The sequence below is a fragment of the Chrysemys picta genome, chromosome 5 (assembly GCF_011386835.1).
Source record: "Chrysemys picta bellii isolate R12L10 chromosome 5, ASM1138683v2, whole genome shotgun sequence".
Taxonomy (NCBI): Eukaryota; Metazoa; Chordata; order Testudines; family Emydidae; genus Chrysemys; species Chrysemys picta.
Genome location: NC_088795.1, coordinates 101,737,720 through 101,758,727, shown reverse-complemented (window position 1 = coordinate 101,758,727; position 21,008 = coordinate 101,737,720). Strand labels below are relative to the sequence as shown.

The 21,008-nt window shown below is 40.6% G+C and overlaps 2 protein-coding genes across 4 annotated transcripts in view; one reads left to right on the top strand and one right to left on the bottom strand.

The window, feature by feature from the left end:
- ARAP2 (ArfGAP with RhoGAP domain, ankyrin repeat and PH domain 2) overlaps positions 1-18,204 on the bottom strand; it is a 205,577-nt gene extending 187,373 nt beyond the window's left edge. The window contains exons 1-3 of one of the 3 annotated variants that reach the window (XM_065596990.1): positions 17,867-18,196; positions 10,378-10,476; positions 6,143-7,217 (exon numbers count right to left, since the gene is read on the bottom strand). In XM_065596990.1, coding sequence (XP_065453062.1) covers positions 6,143-7,038 — 896 coding nt within the window. In that variant the 5' untranslated portion in view covers positions 7,039-7,217; positions 10,378-10,476; positions 17,867-18,196. Of the gene's footprint in view, positions 1-6,142; positions 7,218-10,377; positions 10,477-17,866 lie in introns of all 3 variants that reach the window. The other 2 variants (XM_005286388.4, XM_024106718.3) reach the window with 2 other exon arrangements.
- DTHD1 (death domain containing 1) overlaps positions 17,951-21,008 on the top strand; it is a 62,806-nt gene continuing 59,748 nt past the window's right edge. Inside the window, exon 1 of the mRNA XM_065596991.1 lies at positions 17,951-18,087. The gene's annotated coding sequence lies outside the window, so the exon portion shown is untranslated. The remainder of the gene's footprint in view (positions 18,088-21,008) is intronic.

Genomic DNA, 21,008 nt, shown 5'->3' with positions numbered 1-21,008 from the left:
TTTGTGAGGTCCCTTTGTAGCTCTTCGCAGTCTGCTTTGGACTTAGCTATCTTGAGTAGTTTTGTATCATCTGCAAATGTTGCCACCCCACTGTTTACCGGTTTTCTAGATCATTTATGAATATGTTGACAGTACTGGTCCCAGTACAGACCCCTGGAGGACACACTATTTACCTCTCTCCATTATGAAAACTGACCATTTATTCCTACCCTTTGTTTCCTATATTTTAACCAGTTACTGATCCAGGAGAGGCCCTTCCCTCTTATCCCAGGACAGCTTACTTTACTTAAGAGCCTTTGGTGAGGGACCTTGTCAAAGGCTTTCTGAAAATCTAAGTACACTATATCCACTGGATCCCCCTTGTCCACATGAGTATTGACCCCCTCAAAAGAATTCTAGTGATTGATGAAGCATGATTTCCCTTTATAAAAACCATGTTGACTCTTCCTCAACAAATCGTGTTCATTTGTGTGTCTGATAATTCTGTTCTTTACTACAGTTTCAACCAATTTGCCCGGTACTGAAATTAGGCTTACTGGTCTGTAATTGTCGAGATTATTTAATCTGGAGCCTTTTTAAAAAAATTGGCATCACATTAGCTATCCTCCAGTCATGTGGTACAGAAGCTGATTTAAATGATATGTTACAGACTACAGTTAGTAGTTCTGCAGTTTCACATTTGAGTTCCTTCAGAACTCTTGGGTGAATACCATCCGGTCCTGGGACTTATTACTGTTTAATTTATTAATTTATTCCAAAACCTCCTCTAATAACACCTCAAACAGAGATAGTTCCTCAGATTTGTCACCTACAAAGAATAGCTCGGATTTGGGAATTTCCCTCACATCTTCAGTCGTGAAGACTGATGCAAAGAATAGTTTTCCACAATGGCCTTATCCCCTTTGAGTGCTCCTTTAGCATCTCAGTCATTCAGGGGACCCACTGGTTGGGAAGCAGGAAGCCTGCTGAACATGTACTTAAAAAAAAATGTGCTGTTATTTTTTGAGTCTTGGTCTAGCTGTTCTTCAAATTCTTTTTTGGCCTTCCTAATTATATTTTTGCACTTCACTTGCCAGAGTTTATGCTCCTTTCTATTTTCTTCAATAGGATTTAACTTCCACTTTTTAAAGGATGCCTTTTTGCCTCTAACTGCTTCTTGTAGTTCGTTGTTTAGCCAGGGTGGCACTTTTTTATTCCTCTTACTATGTTTTTTTTTTTTTTTTTAATTTGAGGTATATATTTAATTTGAGCCTTTATTGGGGGGAGGGCTTTCAAAAAGTTGTCATACAGATTGTAGGGATTTCACTTTTGGCACTGTGCCTTTTAATTTCTGTTTAACAAACTTCCGCATTTTTGTGTAATTTCCTTTTCTGAAATTAAATGCTACCGTGGTGGGCTGCTGTTGTGCCCCCTGCACACGGATGTATTATGGTCACTATTACCAAGCGGTTCATCTATATTCACATCTTGGACTAGATCCTGTGTTCCATTTAGGACTAAATCAAGAATTTCCTCTCCACTTGTGGGTTCAAGGACTAGCTGCTCCAAGAAATAGTCATTTAAGGTGTCAAGAAACTTTATCTCTGCATCCCATCCTGAGGTGGCATGTACCACGGGATAGTTGAAACCCCCTATTATTATTATTATTATTGAGGTTTTTTATTTTTATAGCCTCTCTAATCTCCATGAACATTTTAGTCATGATCACCATCCTCATCAAGTGGTTAGTAGTATATACTGCTATATTCTTATTATTAGAGCATGGAATTACTATCCATAGAGATTCTATGGTACAGTTTGATTCATTTAAGATTTTTACTTCATTTGACTCTATACTTTCTTTCACATATAGTGCCACTTCCATAACAGCACAACCTACTTTGTTCTTCCAATATATTTTGTACCCAGGTATTACTGTACCCCCATTGACTATCCTTATTCCACCAAATTTCTGTGATGCCTATTATATCAATATCCTCATTTAATACAAGGCACTCTAGTTCACCCATCTTATTATTTAGACTGCTAGTATTTTTATATAAGCACTTAACATCATCATTTTTTAGCTGTCTGCCATTATATAATGTAATTGAATGGGACTCTTTCATTTGACTGTTTCTCATCAGATCCTATCCATATTTTATCATCTTCCATCCTCTCCTCCTTACTAGGATATAGAAAATCTCCATCAATAGATCCTCCCTCAAGGGATATCTCTGTCCGAACCACTGCACCTGTTGGCTTTCCCCCAGCCCATAGTTTAAAAACTGCTCTATGAACTTTTTAATGTTACGTGCCAGCAATCCAGTTCCATTTTGGTTTAGGTGGAGACCATCCTTCCTGTATAGGATCCCCCTTTCCCAAAAGTTTCCCCAGTTTCTAATAAATCTAAACCCCTCCTACCTACACCATCGTCTCATCCATGCATTGAGACCCTGCAGTTCGGCCTCTCTAACTGGCCCTGCATGTGGAATTGGAAGCGTTTCAGAGAATGCTACCAAGGAGATCTTGGACTTTAATCTCTTACCTAGCAGCCTAAATTTGGCCTTCAGGACCTCTCTCCTGTCCTTCCCTATGATATTGGTACCTACATGTACCATGACCACTGGCTCCTCCTCAGCACTACACATAAGTCTGTCTAGATGTCTTGAGACTCACAACCTTTGCAACCAGCAGGCAAGTCACCATGTGGTTCTCCAGGTGATCGCAAACCCACCTATGTTTCTAATGATCGAATCGCCCATTACTAATACCTGTCTCTTCCTAATAACTGGAGCTCCCTCCCACGGAAATGGTATCCTCTTGCATGGAGGACACCTTTCATCGCCATATGTTTAAAAACAAGTATTAGCTCAATAAGCTCAACATTAGCTCAATAAGCCAGATGCAGTTTAAGGACAGGAATATTAAAGTATTTAAAAAAATAAATCTGTACTCAGGCCAACTGTGAATGAGATAAATGTTCTCCCACTTTTGTAACCTGCTTTGAGACATACAATACAAAAGCACTAGATAAGTGCTAAATGTAATTAGGCACATTTGACAGATGAGGTAACTAGTGGACAGAGAGGTTCAGAGATATGGCAGGGAGATAACATGGCCTTAGCTAAGTTTAGGCCTTGACTATCAAACCACCAGCTTTTCAAAATCAGGACAAAATTTGTAGAAACACTATTTTTAATATAGTGCAGTTAGCAGACATGCTGATAACACAACTCTATGATTGCTAGAAATCAAGACCACACTGACAAGCTAATATCCCCAACGGTAGTCAGGCTCATCCTTGTTTACACAGGCCATAAAGCTGGGGTCAACAGCATACTGGTAACCATATCATTAAAAAGAGTGTTGTAATCAGATTTTCATAACGTAGACAAACCTCAAGGGATTAAGGTTCTGGGCTTGGGTTTGATCTTCCATTTGCTATTGCCTTTTAGCAAAACAACAATACTTTTTATTACATGAAACTAAATACAGTTCTTTTACCAACAGAGTCAAAATATGAACTCAACACAGTCGTTTTGAAAGATGAAACTTATCTATGCACATTTATAACTCAAATGCAAGTTCCCCTATCTTATACCATCAGAAGTTGTTTTTCCTACTAAACTGCATACAATTCCGTTTCTTGAGAATATGGTATATGGAAAGCTGGTAGTGTAATGCCAACAGACCCCAGTCGTCAGCAGATGGGATCGAAGCTGGGGCCTCTGGAACTTAGTGCATGAGCCTCTATTGCCAACTGGCTGTAAGCTAAGGCTGTAGAGCAGACTCATTTTCTCTCTCTCTCTCTAAGTGGTCTCAGTGCCAGTTGATGGGACAGAACACCACACCTAGAATGTGTGTGGGTTACAGTAGCAACATCTATATTTAGGTTGCCTAACACTTCGCATTATGAGGACACTTGCAGACTTTGAGAAACTCGCACCTCCATTGTTTGCAACAGGCTTTTGAAATTTGGCAGTGGGGAAGACCTCTGGCTAGAAAAAGTACTTTTCTTTGTCCAGTGAAATTCCATTCAGGGTTTGGTGAGAAACTGTTAGAAAAGAGTCACTTCCCCTTCTCTCACTTGCCTGCCACAGGAAAAAACTGGTAGAATGCCAAAACAGTAACAAAACAAACACTCAAAAAAAGCAGAGCCCATACCACCACTAAAGCAGCTACTACCACTGCCATCACTGTGCTGAGAATGGTTGGGGTCTACCAGAGCACCTTGGATGGGTGGAGAGGCACACCAGGCCAGGCTCCCCCAAACACTTTCTCAGATGCAGCACATGGCCTCAGCAGCCTATTTACCCCTCACCAATAACAACATTTGTTTTTAACCTTAAATACCCTTCACTCCCTAGGAAATTTCATACCAAAACAAGTTAGCAGAATGTTATTTAGGTTACAGATCCAAGCATTATACAATTAGGCAATCCCACATTTAAGGTGCCCATGCAACTTAATTTTGCCCCCATGAGCATATGTATTATGCTACAGCATTTAATTAAATGATTACATACTTCCCCCACCCCTCCCACACACACAGGACTCCAACCTCATTCAAAGCACAGAAAGGCCTTGCCTGACCTTTGAGTGCTCAACTTTGCAATCTATACAACACTCTTTTAATGTAGCTTTTTGGTGTAATTTCCTTGATTTTGTATCATAATGTGTTCTCTATTATAATATAGTAACTGATATTTTCCATTAGCACTATCCCTTTAAAGTATTAAAATCAAGATACTAAAAGTAATACATTAAAATAAAACTTAACCTATAAATCAGAGTTACAATTGTGGTGAAATATGGATTTATACTCAATGAATGAAATCTTGGCCATACTGAAATCAAGGGTAAAATTCCCACTGTCTTCAATAGGGTCAGAATTTCACCCATAAATTTATTGCATCATTATTTCTTTGCTTCTAAGTTCTAAGCTCCTGAGTTTGAAAGTGAAATGATCAAGATGTAGTAACAATGTAGTTAATAACTTATTTTAAGAAGTCTGTTATGTAGATACACCAGCAGATAGTAGAAATATAAAAATCACAAAAAAGACACAATATAGAACCAATTTCAAGACTGCTTGCAGCTAGTAGCATAGCAATTAAATTAATATACTTAAAAAGGAAGCCATAAAAATTAGTAAGTCTAAAAAATAGATACCTTATGTTAATTTTTACTATGAGTAATTCATGTATTTATTTCTTTTTGTAAAATAGTAAACTCTTAAAAAATATTTGCTTAAGTTAAATTTGGTGTATGTGTGTTCTGATTGATGTAGTGAGAATGTACCAGTTTTACACAGAGTTGCATGAGGAGGATGAGATAATACCTTTTATTGGACCAACTAGGGTTGGTGAAAGAGACAAGCTTTTGAGTGTACACAGAGCTTTTTTCAAACTTAAAGATATATAAAAAGATATTATTTCACCCAACTTGTCTTTCTAACATCCTGGAACCAACATGGCGGCATGCATGCCACTGCAAACAACTGAATTGCAAAGCAGTTACAAAAAACAAAAATGCACCCCCACATACTACATTTAGTCCAGGAGTCTATGAACTCCTCAAGAAGAATACACCTCTACCCCGATATAACGTGACCCAATATAACACGAATTCAGATATAAGACGGTAAAGTAGTGCTCGGGGGGGAGGAGGGTTCGTGCTCTCCGGCGGATCAAAGCAAGTTCGATATAGCGCGGTTTCACCTATAACACGGTAAGGGTACGTCTATACTTAACTCCGAGTTCGGCGGTAAGCAATCGATCTTCTGGGATCGATTTATCGCGTCTTGTCTAGACGCGATAAATCGATCCCGGAAGTGCTCGCCGTCGACGCCAGTACTCCTGTTCCGCGAGAGGAGTACGTGGAGTCGACGGGGGAGCCTGCCTGCCACGTGTGGACCCGCGGTAAGTACCTTGTAGTTCGAACTAAGGTACTTCGACTTCAGCTACGTTATTCACGTAGCTGAAGTTGCTATCTTAGTTCGAACTGGGTGGTTAGTGTGGACCAGCCCTAAGATTTTTTGGCTCCCGAGGACAGCGTTCTATCGGGGTAGAGGTATACTTACACATACTGCCACTGACAAAGTTGGCCAATTTTAAATGTTACAGTATCAGTCTCACAATTTGTGTTTTTCAATTATTACCTGGGTGAAGCTGCAATTTTAGATGAACCTGGAATTTCTGGAACAGGCCGATGTCTTAACATAAATGACCGAGTTGTTCTGGGAACTACTTTCGTACAGCTTTGCTTACAAGGACCATACAAGTCATTATCCACCATTTCACCTTTAAACTCAAAGAACGGAGAATCTGGTAGGACATTCGGTGAGATGTCCACCTCTGAGAATGTTAGATGCTCATTCTCACTGGACTTGGTTTCAGATGAGTCAGCAAAAGAAGACCAAGAACTTGGATCTTCGACATATAATGCAGAATGTCTGTCAAAGTGCAAGTTACTTTGTTGTGCCTTTGATTTTTCCAGTGCAACATCCATATTAGGTATTTTTTGAAAGTTAGTACTTTTCTCAATGTTTCCACTAAGGCTGACAGCATCTCCTGAACAATCTGATTTCTGGTACGATGAACTAGAAGATCCCAAATCTGAAAAACTACCATCTTTCACTTCCAATAACTCATGTTTAGCAAATTCACTCTTTTCTTTACTAAAAAGTCTTGCTGGCAATGCTACAAATTCTGGACTAGCTTTAGCAACCCCGTTGGAACTTAAATTGGATATTTTGGAAACCTGGGCATAGCACAAAGAATGACTTTCCCCTATTTCCTCCAAGTTCTTGAGTTTCAGATTTTCAGATGATACAGATTTTTCTTGCATTTTTGAAAATGTGATCTCTAACTGCTTAAGAATCCTTTTGCGGTGTCCAGTAGGTGATATTCCAATTTCCTGGAGCACATTATTATTTATTCCTATGCAGTCTGACACAGCATTATAGCCAGCTTCTTTGAAGTAAGGAAGATACTGCACCAAGTTGATGTTGGCCAAGAATTCTTTGATATCAACATTCCTGTCTCTGGATGACATGATGGCAGCTTCATTCCTTATGTAGGCTCTCAACAATACAGAAGCACAGTCTCTACATGTGCTTATTCTCCAGTGTAAAATAAGTAAGCAAACTCCAGAAGTAAACTCTTCTTCAGTCACTCTAGAGAGAATGAAATTTCTTCTAAAAGTAGCAATTCTGCATAGGCCAAGGATGTAAACTGTAAACCCAGAAAAAAAAATGTTAAGAAATGGTATTTTTCCCCACTGAACGTAGTGCTTGCATTCACAATCTAAGCCAAAATGCTGAAGCCTCTCTCTATATCCATTTTGGAATTTACTTAACACATGGAAATCTCAAACAGATAAACAATGTAAAATCTTGAGCTACTTAAGGGGAATAATGAAATTTGAGTTTCTAAAATTCAGAACAAATACTGTTATATTGTTTCCTTTGGAAATATGGTTCACAAAAGGGTTCTGTTATACTCTACAGTCTACACCATCCTCTGTATTGGACAAGGTTGAGAGAGCCAACCCCACACTCATGCATGGTTGCTTATGAAGAGGCTAGACAGAATGTCTCCCAGGTGCACTAGATGTTCTTAACTAACGTGCTGAAGAGTACACCCTGGACGGAAAGAGCATGGCAGGTCTGCTACTAGCATGCACAAATCAGCCTTAACATAAACATGCATATTGGGTCTCCTTGGAAAAGGAATAGGAAAAGACAGCTAAAAAGTTGCCCAGTTCATTGAGCTATCCTGACTCATGGATGCTGACACTGTTCTGACAGGATCTCTAATGAATAAGAAGCTACTTGTAGCAACACATCTTCCCTTCACTTTATGTTGTTTGGAGGTAAAAGGTAGGATTTACCCTATAGGCATCTAGAAATCACTTCACCCTGTTTAATAATATCCAACAAGACCACACAAGAAGAAGTGAAAGATGCTAAATGTCTTTGATGCAACAGGGGAAGTTTAGGTTGGACATTAGGAAAAAGTTCCTAACTGTCAGGGTGGTTAAACACTAGAATAAATTGCCTAGGGAGGTTGTGGAATCTCCATCTCTGGAGATATTTAAGAGTAGGTTAGATAAATGTCTATCAGGGATGGTCTAGACAGTATTTGGTCCTGCCATGCGGGCAGGGGACTGGACTCGATGACCTCTCGAGGTCCCTTTCAGTCCTAGAATCTATGAATCTATGAAAAATAATTATCCAAACCAGAAATTTAGCCAGGGAAAAATAGATTACTTCTTGCCAAAACTGTCTTAAGATATTTAATGACCACTAATGCTCAAGTTATCAATTATACATATTTGAAGTTGAGACATTAATGAAGTCAATTGGTACACAATGTCAATTGCACACAATAAAGGGTGGGGGGAGATGTACTGCTGCCAAGATTTTCATGATTCAGACAACCCAATGTCATTCCAGTGATGTGACTGGTCTCAAGAAGGGTGTAACTTGGGCAGCCACACAATACGTCAGTGGGGAAAAGCAATGGGGAAGTGAAGTAACTAATCAGACTAAAATTTTTTTTGGAGACCAGTAAAGTTTATGAACTCTGACAGATATGTATCATTCTTCACTGCTGAGCAAACTATAGCATTTTAGTTATGAGTTTTGAAACTAATGAAGTCTAAAATACCCCAAGAATCCTTGAATATTATAGTAATATTACATTACAAGAAGCCATAACTTTATTTTCTTTTTCAGATAAACAGAAGTCAAACACAAGAGTACTTCAAGGTATCTTTCCAACAACTTAATAAAGAAATATTAGAGGGACATTAGTATGGGCCAAAATTAAGGTTTATTTATTTTAATTCCATTGGAAACATTTACAAAAAAATCCACTGTCATGTTTGCAACCCAAATATTATACACTAGAACAATGCAGCGAGACCAGAAAATGAAATAGACTATACCTAGGTTTCGTAGAATTCAATTTTTTATAATGTTTACAAATATTTATGTTTATTTCTAAGCTTTTTTATTTACCTATTTACATTTTCATAGTTGTGAAAAATTATGGATTTAAGCATTTATTTCTGTTGATTTATATTTTTACAGTTGTGAGAATTCATGGAGGGTCAGACAATTTTTAATGACAGTGCACAATGAGAATCAAAAAGTTAAAGCTTTGTAAGTGTTAAAACATGTTGTCAACATCACATGTCAAAATATTTTAAGTAAATATGCTTACCTCAAACTCTAATTAGTTCTTAAGCAGTATGATTCTTACTTTGCCTATCTGTACATTTTGACTATCGATAGATATTTTTTATCTTGGTTTTGTATGTGCATCATGAAATCAACATTTAACAACATTTATTAATAAAACTCTAATTCTTCAAACACTAACTATAACAAAACAAAAACAAAAAACCTGTCTACCCTATATTCATTGTCCAAGCTGATACAATAAAAAATAGAATGCACATTTAAGATTCAGTTTAAATTATCTAAAATGATATGATAAACATAGTTGAAGACTCTTATCAATCCAGTAGTAGCCCTTTAGGAAGGAAGAACATATTCCATTTATAGAATTAGATATACAAATCAACTGTGGCTAAACATTTCAAATTCCTTCAGTCTGTGTGTATGGTTAAAGTATAGCTACTATTTTTGGCCAATTACTTAAGATCCAGAAAGTATGCTGTAAATAATCTTACAGTATGATAGAAATTCTGCCCTAAATGACATTTCTTGAGAGCTATTAAATAATAAAATAAAATAAATAAAAATGCTCTACCTGAACTAGTTTAAGTCATTGAATTTTTCTAAAGAGTTTTCATGCTTTTTAAAGAAATTCTATTGGAGTGGGGGAAGGGAAGTATTCTAACAACTAAAGTGTATAAATATAGGTTACCATTAATCAGAAACTGATCTCACGGGTGTGCTGTGGAAGACTCAGGGCATGTCTACACTTACTGGGGATCGACGCTGTGGCACGGGGGGGGGGGGGGGGATCTCATACTGAGTGGCACAGAGTTGTTTACATTTCTTGAGCTTCACTCTGATTGAGAAGGTATTTTAACAATTACTAAAAGTCTTCTTGTAAAGTTTTGTAGTGGTCCTTATTACACCCATCTTCAAAATGAAACACCTCAAAAAATAAGCCTTTTTGCGCCACTCAGGATGCACTCTGTTGGAGAGGTGTGGGGAAAGGTGAATATATTTGCACAGGTGATATAATGTATACAAATGTTTTCAACGTATACGATGAATACAAATGCCAGAAGTATGAGGAACAAGCAGGATGAACTGCAAGTCATGGTATATGAAGAAAATGATGATTTTGTTGGCATCACAGAGACTTGGTAGCACAACTCCCATGATTGGAGAACCAGCATTGAGGGACATACCTTGTTCTGAAAAGAGGAGGTGGTGTTGCTTTTCGTCAAGGATGTATATGCTTGCTCCAAGGTCCAAGGGGAAGTGAGTGACAGACCTACTGAGTGTCTCTGGGTGAGGATAACAAGAGAAAAGAACAGTACCAATGTTATGGTGGGGGTCTGCTATAGACCACCAAATCAAGAAGAGGAAGTTGATGATTCATTCTACAAGCAGGTTACAAATTAGCCAACACACAAGTGAGCTAGTATTAATGGGAGATTTTAACTTCCCTGATATCTGTTGGAAGACTATTGAAGCAAATCATAATACGTCCTGCAAATTCTTAGTGTATGTAGGGGACAGCTTTCTGATTCAAAAAATTGAGGAAACACCCAGGAGGTCATCCATTTTGGATCTTGTTTTGCCCAACAAGGATGATTAGTTGCAAATGTGAACACGGTCGGGAATTTGAGAGGAAGTGGTCATGATCTGATAGAATTCAAGATCCTAAGGAAAACAGGACCTAAGAACACTGGACTTCAGAAAGGAAGATTTCAACCAACTCAGAGAATTAGAAGGCAAGGTCCTATGGAAAAAACAATTAGGAAGAAAAGGAGTTGAAGGGGGTTGGCAGTTCTTAAAAGATATAATACTAGAGGCTCAACATTAAGCTACTCCAACACAGAGGAAAGATTAGAAGAGCCACAGGAAGCCAATGTCCACACAAGGAGCTTTTTAGCTATCTAAAAACCAAAATGGATACATATAGGAAATGGAAGGGGGGGCATGTCACCAAGGAAGCATACATGGGAATAGCATGAGCATGCAGGGACAAAAATCAGGAAACCCAAGGCAAAGAATGAATTACAGCTGGCAAGGAATGTTAGAGAGAACAAGAAGGGGTTCTTTGAATATGTCAGAAAAAAGGAAAGATCAAGGATGGTGTGGGCCCCACTGCTCAATGGAGAAGGTAAGCTGATAAAAGAATATGCTAGGAAGGTAGATCTGCTCAATGCCTACTTTGCATCAGTCTTCTCACAAAAAATAACGTGTGACCGGATGACAAGCAAAGTTACCACAGACAATAAAGGGGGAAGGGATGCAGATCGAGATAAGTAAGAACATGTCAGATCTTTTGACCAATATGAATGAATTCAAACCAGTGGAGCCGGATGCTATTCACCCAAGGATATTGAAGGAATTATCTGAAGAAATCTCGGTGCCACCAGCAATATTATTTACAAACTCACGGATGACAGGAGAAGTCCCGGAAGACAGGAGAAAAGCTAACGTAGCACCCATCTTTAAAAGGGGGAAAAGGAGAAGCCGGGGAACTATAGATCCATCAGCCTGAATTCAATACCTAGGAAGCTACTAGAGCAATGCATAAAACACTGAATTTGTAAATACCTGGAGGATGAAGGGGTGATCACTGGCAGCCAGCATGGATTTACCAAGTCATGCCAAACCAGGTACCTTTCTCTGACAAGGTAACTGATTTGGATAGGGGGAATACAGTGGACATAATACACCTGTACTTCAGCAAGGCTTTTGACATAGTTCCACATGACATTCTGATAAGTAAGCTGGAGAAATGCAGGCTAGACAGATTGACCATTAAGTGGATACATAATTGGTTAAACAATCACAAACAAAGAGTAACTATTAATGGAATGAGGTCAGATTGGAGGGAGGTCTCAAGCGGGGCTCCACAGGGATCTCTTCTGGGTCCAGTGTTGTTTAACATCTTGTTTGACATCTGGATGTAGGTAGAGAGAGCATACTGATCAAGTTTTCAGATGACAGAAAGCTGGGGAGGAGAGGTTGCCAATACTTTGGAGGATAGAGCTAAAACTCAGCCTAGTTCTCCAGTTTATCAAGATCCCTCTATCAACAACAAAATGAATTTTAACAAAGACAAATGCAAGGTGTTACACTTTGGGAAGAAAAACCAAATGCACAAATACATATTGGGGAGAAAACTGGCTTGGCAGCAGCGCTGCTGGGAAGGATCTGGGAGCTGTGGTGGATCACAATCTCAACATGAATCAGGAATATGATGCTGTTGCAACAAAAGCAAATGCAATTTTAGGTTGTATTAACAGAGGCATAGCATGCAAGTCACAGGAGGTAATAGTACCACTCTACTCGGCACTGGTTAGGCCTTAGCTTGAGTACTGTGTACAATTTTGGTCACCAATGTCTAGAAAGGATGTGGAGAAAGTGGAAAGGATCCAAAAGTGAGCAACAAAGGTGATCAAAGAGATGGAATGCAAGCCATATGAGCAAAGGCTGAGGAACTGGTGATGTTTAGTTTTGAAAAGAGAAGATTAAGGAGAGACATGATAGCAGTATTCAAATACTTGAAAGGCTGCCATAGAAAAGATGGAGAAAAATTGTTCTCTTTTACCACAGAGTGGAGGCCAAGAGGCAATGGGTTCAAACCACAGCATAGCAGATTTAGATTAAATCTCAGGAAAAACTTCCTAACTCTAAGAACAGTAGGACAATGGAACAGGAGGCTGTGGAAGCTTCTTCACTAAAGATTTTCAAGAGGCAGCTAGATAGCCATCTATCTTGGATGATTTAGACAACTCCTCCTGCATCTTGGCAAGGGGTTAGACTAGATGATTACTGTCGTCCCTTCAAACCCTATGATTCTGTGGTGGTGGCGTCCAGGAATTAGACGGTTTTCAGATGAAATTATCAGAGATTCATCTAATAGCAAAATACCAGCTTCCCAGAGATCCCCTGACCTGCTTACTTAATGCTTCAGTGAAGAATCTACATTTTAAACAGGACAGCAAATTAATTACTTTATTATTAGCAGCAAAGACTTTGTATTGCATATTATTAGAAAAAATGTGAGTTTTCCCCCTGTGAAATTGTGGTATAGTAAAATGTGGACTGTCCTTGTCATGTGACGAGCTTTCACACCAAGTACATACAAAAGAGAAATGCCAAAAAGAGGAGAGAGATTTAGAAAATTTGGTCACCCCTTTTAGCATACTCAGGGAGAGGGGGGCTCCCCAGCCAGCAAGCCAGCATCTTTAGCCAGGTTCTTGGAATATGAATTTGATCCTGAACCCACTACATTGTGCATTACTTAATGTTTTATTGTAACTTTGCCTTAATAAAAAGTTTTTTAAAAATGAATAAGCTTGCTTACAGTCATCACATCACAGACTGTTGCAAGAAAAAAAATCAACATATTTGCATTGTAGAAAAACTGGCAAAGACCACTGTAACAAATGTGCTATAACATTTCCATTTAAAATACTGTTTGCAGTTGCTCATTGCTTTCTGAAACTTCATCTTTGGAAATAAAATTTTCCAGCCCTGGTCTCTGTCCAAGTTTTGTTTATTTAAAATCTGAGCAAAAGTAGTTCAGTAATTTGACTATGAGAAGAGTACAATTATTTAAAAAATTTAAATTGGCAGGGATCAGGGCCGGCTCCAGATTTTTTGCTGCCCCAATCAAAAAAAAAAAAAGTCGCCCCTTGAAAAGTGCTGCCCCAAGCACATGCTTGGGACGCTGGTGCCTAGAGCCGGCCCTGGCAGGGATGCAGCAGGGGTAAGATACAGGAACGGAGCCGCAGCCAGGGCTCAAGCCTGGGAGCTGGGGCTGCAGCTGGGGGCGGGGCTGGGTGGGGCTCCTTCCCTGCCTCCCATGGGGGCTGGCCCCAGGCCCCACGATGCCTACCTGAATGTACCTCTGCGCCGGAGCACACCGCAGTTTTGGAACCTCTGATCTACATTGTACTTCCCTAGTTTGTTTATGAGAATGTCGTCCGAGACAGTATCAAAAGTCTTACTAAAGTCAAGATATACCACATCAACTGCTTCCCCCCATCCACAAGGCTCATTACCCTATCAAAGAAAGCGATTAGGTTGGTTTGACATGATTTGCTCATGACAAATCCATGCTCACTGTTATTTATCACCCTTTTATCTTTTAGGTGTTTGCAAATTGATTGCTTAATTATTTGCTCCATTATCTTTCCAGGTACTGAAGTTAAGCTCACTGGTCTGTAATTCCCCAGGTTGTGCTTATTTCCCTATTAATAGATGGGCACTATGTTTGCCCTTTTCCAGTCCTCTGAAAGTTCTCCCATCTTTCATGACTTTTCAAAGATAGTCACTGATGGCTCAGATATCTCCTCAGTCAATGAGTATTCTAGGATGTATTTCATCAGGACCTGGTGACTTAAAGACATCTAACTTGTCTAAGTAATTTGTAACTTAGATCCTTCCTCATTTTCACTGGCATTCACTATATTAGACATCCAATCACTATTAACTTTTTTGGTGAAAACCGAAACAAAAAAGTCAGTTAGCACTTCTGCTATTTTCACATTTTCTGTTATTGTTCTCCCCCTTCCCCTTCCCCCTCCCATTGAATAATGGGCCTACCCTGCCCTTGGTCTTCCTCTTGCTTCTAAGGTATCTGTAGAATGTTTTCTTGTTACTCTTTATGTCTCTAGCTAGTTTAAACTTATTTTGTGCCTTGGCCTTTCTAATTTTATTCTCACATACTTGTGTTATTTGTTTATATTCATCCTTCATAATTTGACCTAGTTTCCACTTTTTGTAGGGCTCTTTTGTGAGTTTCAGATCATTGAAGGTGTCCTAGTTAAGCCAGGGTGGTCTCTTGCCAAACTTCCTATCTTCCTATTGTGATAGACCCAGATCAGTTGGGAACAGCAGAGTAGCAGAAGGGAGATATACTGGCCACTGGATGAGTAGTTTTCTGTTCCCTGAGTGACTAGAGCAGGGGCTGCTCCAGGCTAATAGACCACCTGACTCCAACTAACCTGCTAAGAGTCAGGTGAGGCAGTTAAGCACCTGACTCTAATTAACACCCCTCTGATGCTATAAAAGAGCTCACTCCACCCAAGCCAGGGGGAGCTACAGGAGAGGAAGTATGTGTGAGGAACTGGGAGCAAGAAGCTGAGGCCTTGTCTTCACTTACCGGAGGGTCTGGCGGCAGGCAATCGATGTTCTGGGATCGATTTATCGCGTCTGGTTAAGACGCGATAAATCGATCCCGGATCGATCCCGGAAGTGCTCGCAGTTGGCGCCGGTACTCCAGCTCGCCGAGAGGAGTATGCGGCATCTACAGGGGAGCCTTCCTGCCGCGTCTGGACCGCGGTAAGTTCGGACTAAGGTACTTCGAATTAAGCTACGTTATTAACGTAGCTGAATTTGCGTACCTTAGTCCGAAGTGGGGACTTAGTGGGGACCAGGCCTGAGAGTGAGTAGGTATACTGCTGGAGGACAGAGAAGTACAAGTGTTATCAGACATCAGGAGGAAGGTCTGGTGGTGAGGACCAAGAAGGTGTTGGGAGGAGGCCATGGGGAAGTAGCCCAGGGAGTTGTAGGTGTTGTGCAAATGTACCAGGAGGCACTCTAAACAGCTGCAGTCCACAGGGCCCTGGGCTGGAACCCGGAGTAGAGGGTGGGCCTGGGTTCCCCCCCATATCTCCAACTCCTGATCAAACACAGGAGGAATTGACCTGGACTATAGCTTCTACCAGAGGGGAAGGTCTCTGGACTGTTTCCTGACCCACAGGGTGAATCTGTGAAGGGAACAAATCTGCCAATAAGTGCAGGACCCACCAAGGTAGAGGAGGAACTTTGTCACACTATGCAGTGGGATAGTTCGCTTAATAATGTCTCTAAGAAACTGTCAACACTCTTGAACTGTTTTTCCCCTTTGACTCGCTTCCCATGGGATCTTACCTACCAACTCCTTGAGTTTGCTAAAATCTGCCATCTTGAAATCCATTATCTGTATTGTGCTTTTCTCCCTCCTACCATTCCTTAGAATCAAGAACTCTACCATTTCATAATCACTTTTACCTAAGCTGCCTTACACTTTCAAATTCTCAACCAATTCTTCCCTATTTGTCAAAATCAAATCTAGAGCAGCTTAGGAGATACTTTTGTAAGGAACTTTAAGGGGAAGGAGTAGAAAGACCAAGCGTGATATTAACTGAAACAAATTTCTGACTCTTAAAAAGTCCACAGCTAAAGAGTAATTCTAAGCATGTGCTAAAAAATGATCATTTGCACAAATATTAGTAGGTTCAGGTGCTGAAGCATGTACTGTATTCAGATCCATGTAAACAGAGTAAAAGATGACCAAGATAGGACTTATTAACTATTGTTGGATTTTATTGTTTCATTATCTTTATTTTTCATTGTGAGTACAATCCAAGACACATTGTAAAGCTAACAGGCCTAGAAATTGATCTATATTATATATGTTTAAGTCCATTTGCAATGCTTTTTTCTTTATTAGAAATACTTAAATTATCTCTTAAAAGTTCTAATCGCTCTACTCTCCACAACAAATGTGAACAAGAAAGCAGTGCACAAAATTGATTTTAAGCTATTTCTGCGTCAAGATTCAGTGGGACAGTTTGGAGAAGTAAAAATATATTTGAGAATTATGAAATATTCATGAGTATCATGTGACAAAATATTGCTCAATGTTTACTCTCTGTTGCAAAATGCTCATCTTTTAGAGTCCAATTCTTCCACCTTTACTCCTTTTGAATAGTACCTCAGCCTGAAAGAAATCCCAATAGAACTACTTGAGGAATAAGGCTCCTTGGAGTAAGCAACTACTCAGCCTGAATAAGCAGAATATAGCCCCAAGTAATTCACTTCAAGGGTAGAATTAGTTCAGTGAGGTTTGCCTAGCTGCTGCAACAGCATTTGTGCATAGTTACACACACTGTGTCTTGCCTAGTGCTTTAAAAAGTTTCATAATTACTATACAGGTTTTTCAAAAACCAAAGTTCATTCACCATCTGCTAATGCTTCCACAGATGCATGGATTGTTTACAAGAAGTCTGTATAAAGCTGTCCAAACTTCTGAAAATAATTCCCCATTAAGGAAGCAAATAGAAAACAAAACATAAAAACATTCAAGAAAAATAAAGGGTAACAATTCTTTTAAGATTTAAAAAAAAGCGCACACACTGATTCCAACTTCCTACCTGGCTGCTCAAATAAAACTAATAGTTCTAAAAGATTACAAAACAGGGAATCGGATTCACCATTAAAAGATATGCCCACTAAAGTAGACTCTATTTCACATCAACTGTAAACTATGTTAACCACAAAATATTAACTGCCTATTTGTCAATCAAAGCCTTACAGTGCTACTGGTGTATTATATTACAGACAAAAACTAATATAATATAAATGAGTTAAGTGATAGTTTTCCTAGATTTCCATAACTCGTCCATTAGTTATCTTTAATGAGCGATCTGATAGATGTTAAAGAAACATCAGCTGAATAAGAAAATCCTCAGACAGCACGGGGGATTGGGGCTGGTTTCCTTTCCGAGACGCCCACGCATCAGACGCTCTTGAATTTAACAAAGTGGCAGGCCGGAGCCGAACACATTATACTTTGGGGAGTTACACAGGAAAAAAAACCACCCCAAATCCTTGCAAGTAATAAACTTGCAAGCTCGCTGCTCCCCCCCCCCTCCCCGGACTTACCTCTGTGCTTTGGAAGAGACAAAGCTGGAGGGAGAAGGAGGAAAGTAGCACTTTAAATTCCCCTTTTGTCTATCCTACTTTCTCTTCCTTGTCCCCTCCTCACCTTCCGCTACCCTCTGATTTGCCCTAGAAGGCGGCGCGCTCGCGAGGTCCCATCGGGGTTCGGCACCGGGCGCCTGTCTGGGCAGGGAACTCCAGAAAGGCGTTGCTTGCAGCACCAGGTGAGGAAGGGAGCGGCCATGCCGGAAGAGCCTCCTGCTCAGCACCTGGGACAGGAGAGCAGCCCGCCACCAGGCCCGGCGCCGGGGAGTAACCCTACGCGCAGAGCCCTAGTGGGGGCGGATGCTGCGGGCGTGCTGGCTTGGCAGCGTATTTGCGAGCGTGCAGAAGGAAGCGAACTTGCAGTCACAAGCTTTTGCTTTGTGAAAGTTTGCTGCTGCAGCTAATTAACGATGGCTTCACGCATGCCTGGGTGCTGAGACACTTCCAATGCAGCAGTAGCAGCATCCTGAAAAAGGTCAGGCTGTTAACACTCAGATCCCCCTTCTCCAGGGGAGCCTGCTCCTTACACCTTATGGGATGCATCTGCCACTTACCAGCAGCCCTTTGGCTGCAGCTGGCATGGATGGAGGTATTTTCAAACCCTAACTCCATGCCCCTGTTACTGTCATGTGTGCACATAACCCAACTGATAAACAAGAAACTTTCCTTTTACCAACCTGAAGAGCTTTAATTCTTGGCTTGAAGCTCCAGGGAGAGTGCAGGGGGGAACTGCGTTTGGCCCTTAGCAAACATGGTGTGCATCACTGTGTCATACAGATCCTTGCTTTCTAGATGTTAAAGCTATCGTTGGCCACAGGTTTGTTACGCCGGTAGTTGAGCTATCTAGAACATCACACTTGTCTACTGCACACTGTGAAACCTCCCTGTAGCAGCAGCAGCTCAGGAATAAAATTCCCCTAGTGCAGTGGTTCTTCAAATTTTTTAGGCTGTCTACCCCTTTCCAAATAATGTAGTTTACCTTGTACCTCCATCGGAGATAGGGTCATAAATATACCTATGAAAATGGTGGGGGAGGGAGGTCTGTAAGGGATAACATGATCTGTTGTTCACCATGACAGTATTTTTCTCACATACCCCCTGACGAGCGCTCATGTACCCTAGAGGTATGCATATCCCAGTTTGAAAACCACTGCCCTAGGGCAAAAGTCCAGAGCACTACAACTTGAGCTAAAGAACAATTAATCTCCATTGGTATAAGTAGAGTATTACCTAGTCCACACAGTTTAGCAGTCCTTATAGCAACCACAGCGCAGGCTCTAGGCACCAGCAAATCAAGCACATGCTTGGGGCAGCATTCCGAGGTTTTTTTTGTTTTTTGGGGGTTTTTTTGCTTCGGCAGTTACCCTGAGCACCCAGTAGAAGGCAGTGGTACATATGCAGACCAGGCCGTTAATTACACTACTAGGTTTTAGTTTGCAGGATTACTTGCTAAATATAAGTGTTACAAAACAGTTCATACACACTGCACCTTCCTTCTCCACTTCCAGGAATGTAACTGTAACATTCCTAGAAGTGGAGAAGGAAGCTGCAGCCTCCCTTAGATTTATTTAGTTTTACGTTCACTGATTTATACCATTGCCTGCTTTTTCATCAGCTCCGAATGAATGCATGCAAAAGCATCAAAACAAGCATAAGGAAGTCTGAATTGATGTTGATGTACTTGTCAGTCAGTGTGACCAGAAGTGACCACTGTATCAAAAAAAGCAAAAACAAGGAATGCACAGGAATGTGTAAGATAAAGCAGACATTCCCATAACTTGCATATTCTTACAACTTATTCTAGATCATCAGGACTAAATTAGACTCCCTTACATATCAATCAGCAGGTGAGATTAAATCCAAGGGAATCCAATGAATGACTGCAAGGAAGTACAAATGTACATAATTTCTGCATCTGGCCCCTTGAATTTAGCTGAGTACAGGCGTTAAATACACTTTTAAACAAGTGCAAACTGTCCTTGGGAGTTACTGCTTTAAATCTCATATTTTCTTACCATTACTTTGGTCAGCACTACTTCTAGAAAGAAGGAGGAAGAGAAAGTGCTCCTTTCTCAGACCATTGTGGTTTAGTTTCTAATACCACACAGGATACTATAATTTAATATTTTATTGTTTTAATCAGGGATCAAGTTGGGGGGAAAATGGAAATACTGTTCTAAGCTACCCAGTTTCCCTGCTCCAGCTTCCATCCCATCCATGTTTCTGTACAGAATCTTTATTTACAGTTCTACTCCCCTCTCCACAGTTTCTGGACCCAGGAGCCATTTCCCCAGACATCCATTTACACCCTCCTCTGTTTGGCTTCACGCTGGCACTGTACGGCACTGCAACTTGCTGCGGTCAGGAGGGTGAAATTGCCCCCCCCCGAGCGCAGCACTGTAAAGCGCCAGTGTGATCAGAGCCTGCAGCGCTACACGCTCACTTGCAGCGTTGCAAGCTACTCCCCTCGGAGAGGTGGAGTACTTACAGCGCTGCGAGAGAGCTCTCGCAGCGCTGGCGGCGCGACTACACACTGAATTCCCGAGTGTAGCCAAGGCCTATGAGCCTTTGCCCCAGTTCCATTACTATTCCTATTCCTCTGCATGTGCGTCTCCCTAACTCACACAGCACAGGTGGCTTGGGCTATGTCGGATGGAGGCAGATCCTGCTAACATGAGTGGGTCAGCAACTGCAGTTCCTTCTAGTAGAAAAAGTGCTACAGCCATCTGAGAATGGGATTTTGACTGCCTCTGGATTGGCCAGTATCACCAACATTAGTCCTGGGGAAACGGCTAGGAAAACAGAAAGCAAATGTAGTCTCCATCTCAGTGAGGTGGGTATGTTGGGATTCCCTCCAAGACCTCTTTCCACTTGGCTTTCTAAGAACTCAGTTTGACACGAGACTTGGTCCCTCACGTATCTGTATTTGGTATACAGAAATGCTACACTGACTAGACTGAAACCCAGGGGGTGGATGCAGGGTCATCACCGATCTAAAGTTACACAGAAACCCTCTCCTTTTATATACATTTACACATCTCATTGCACGTACTATACATTGCATCACACATTTTGGGATTGGCTTGGTTACTTTTGTAGG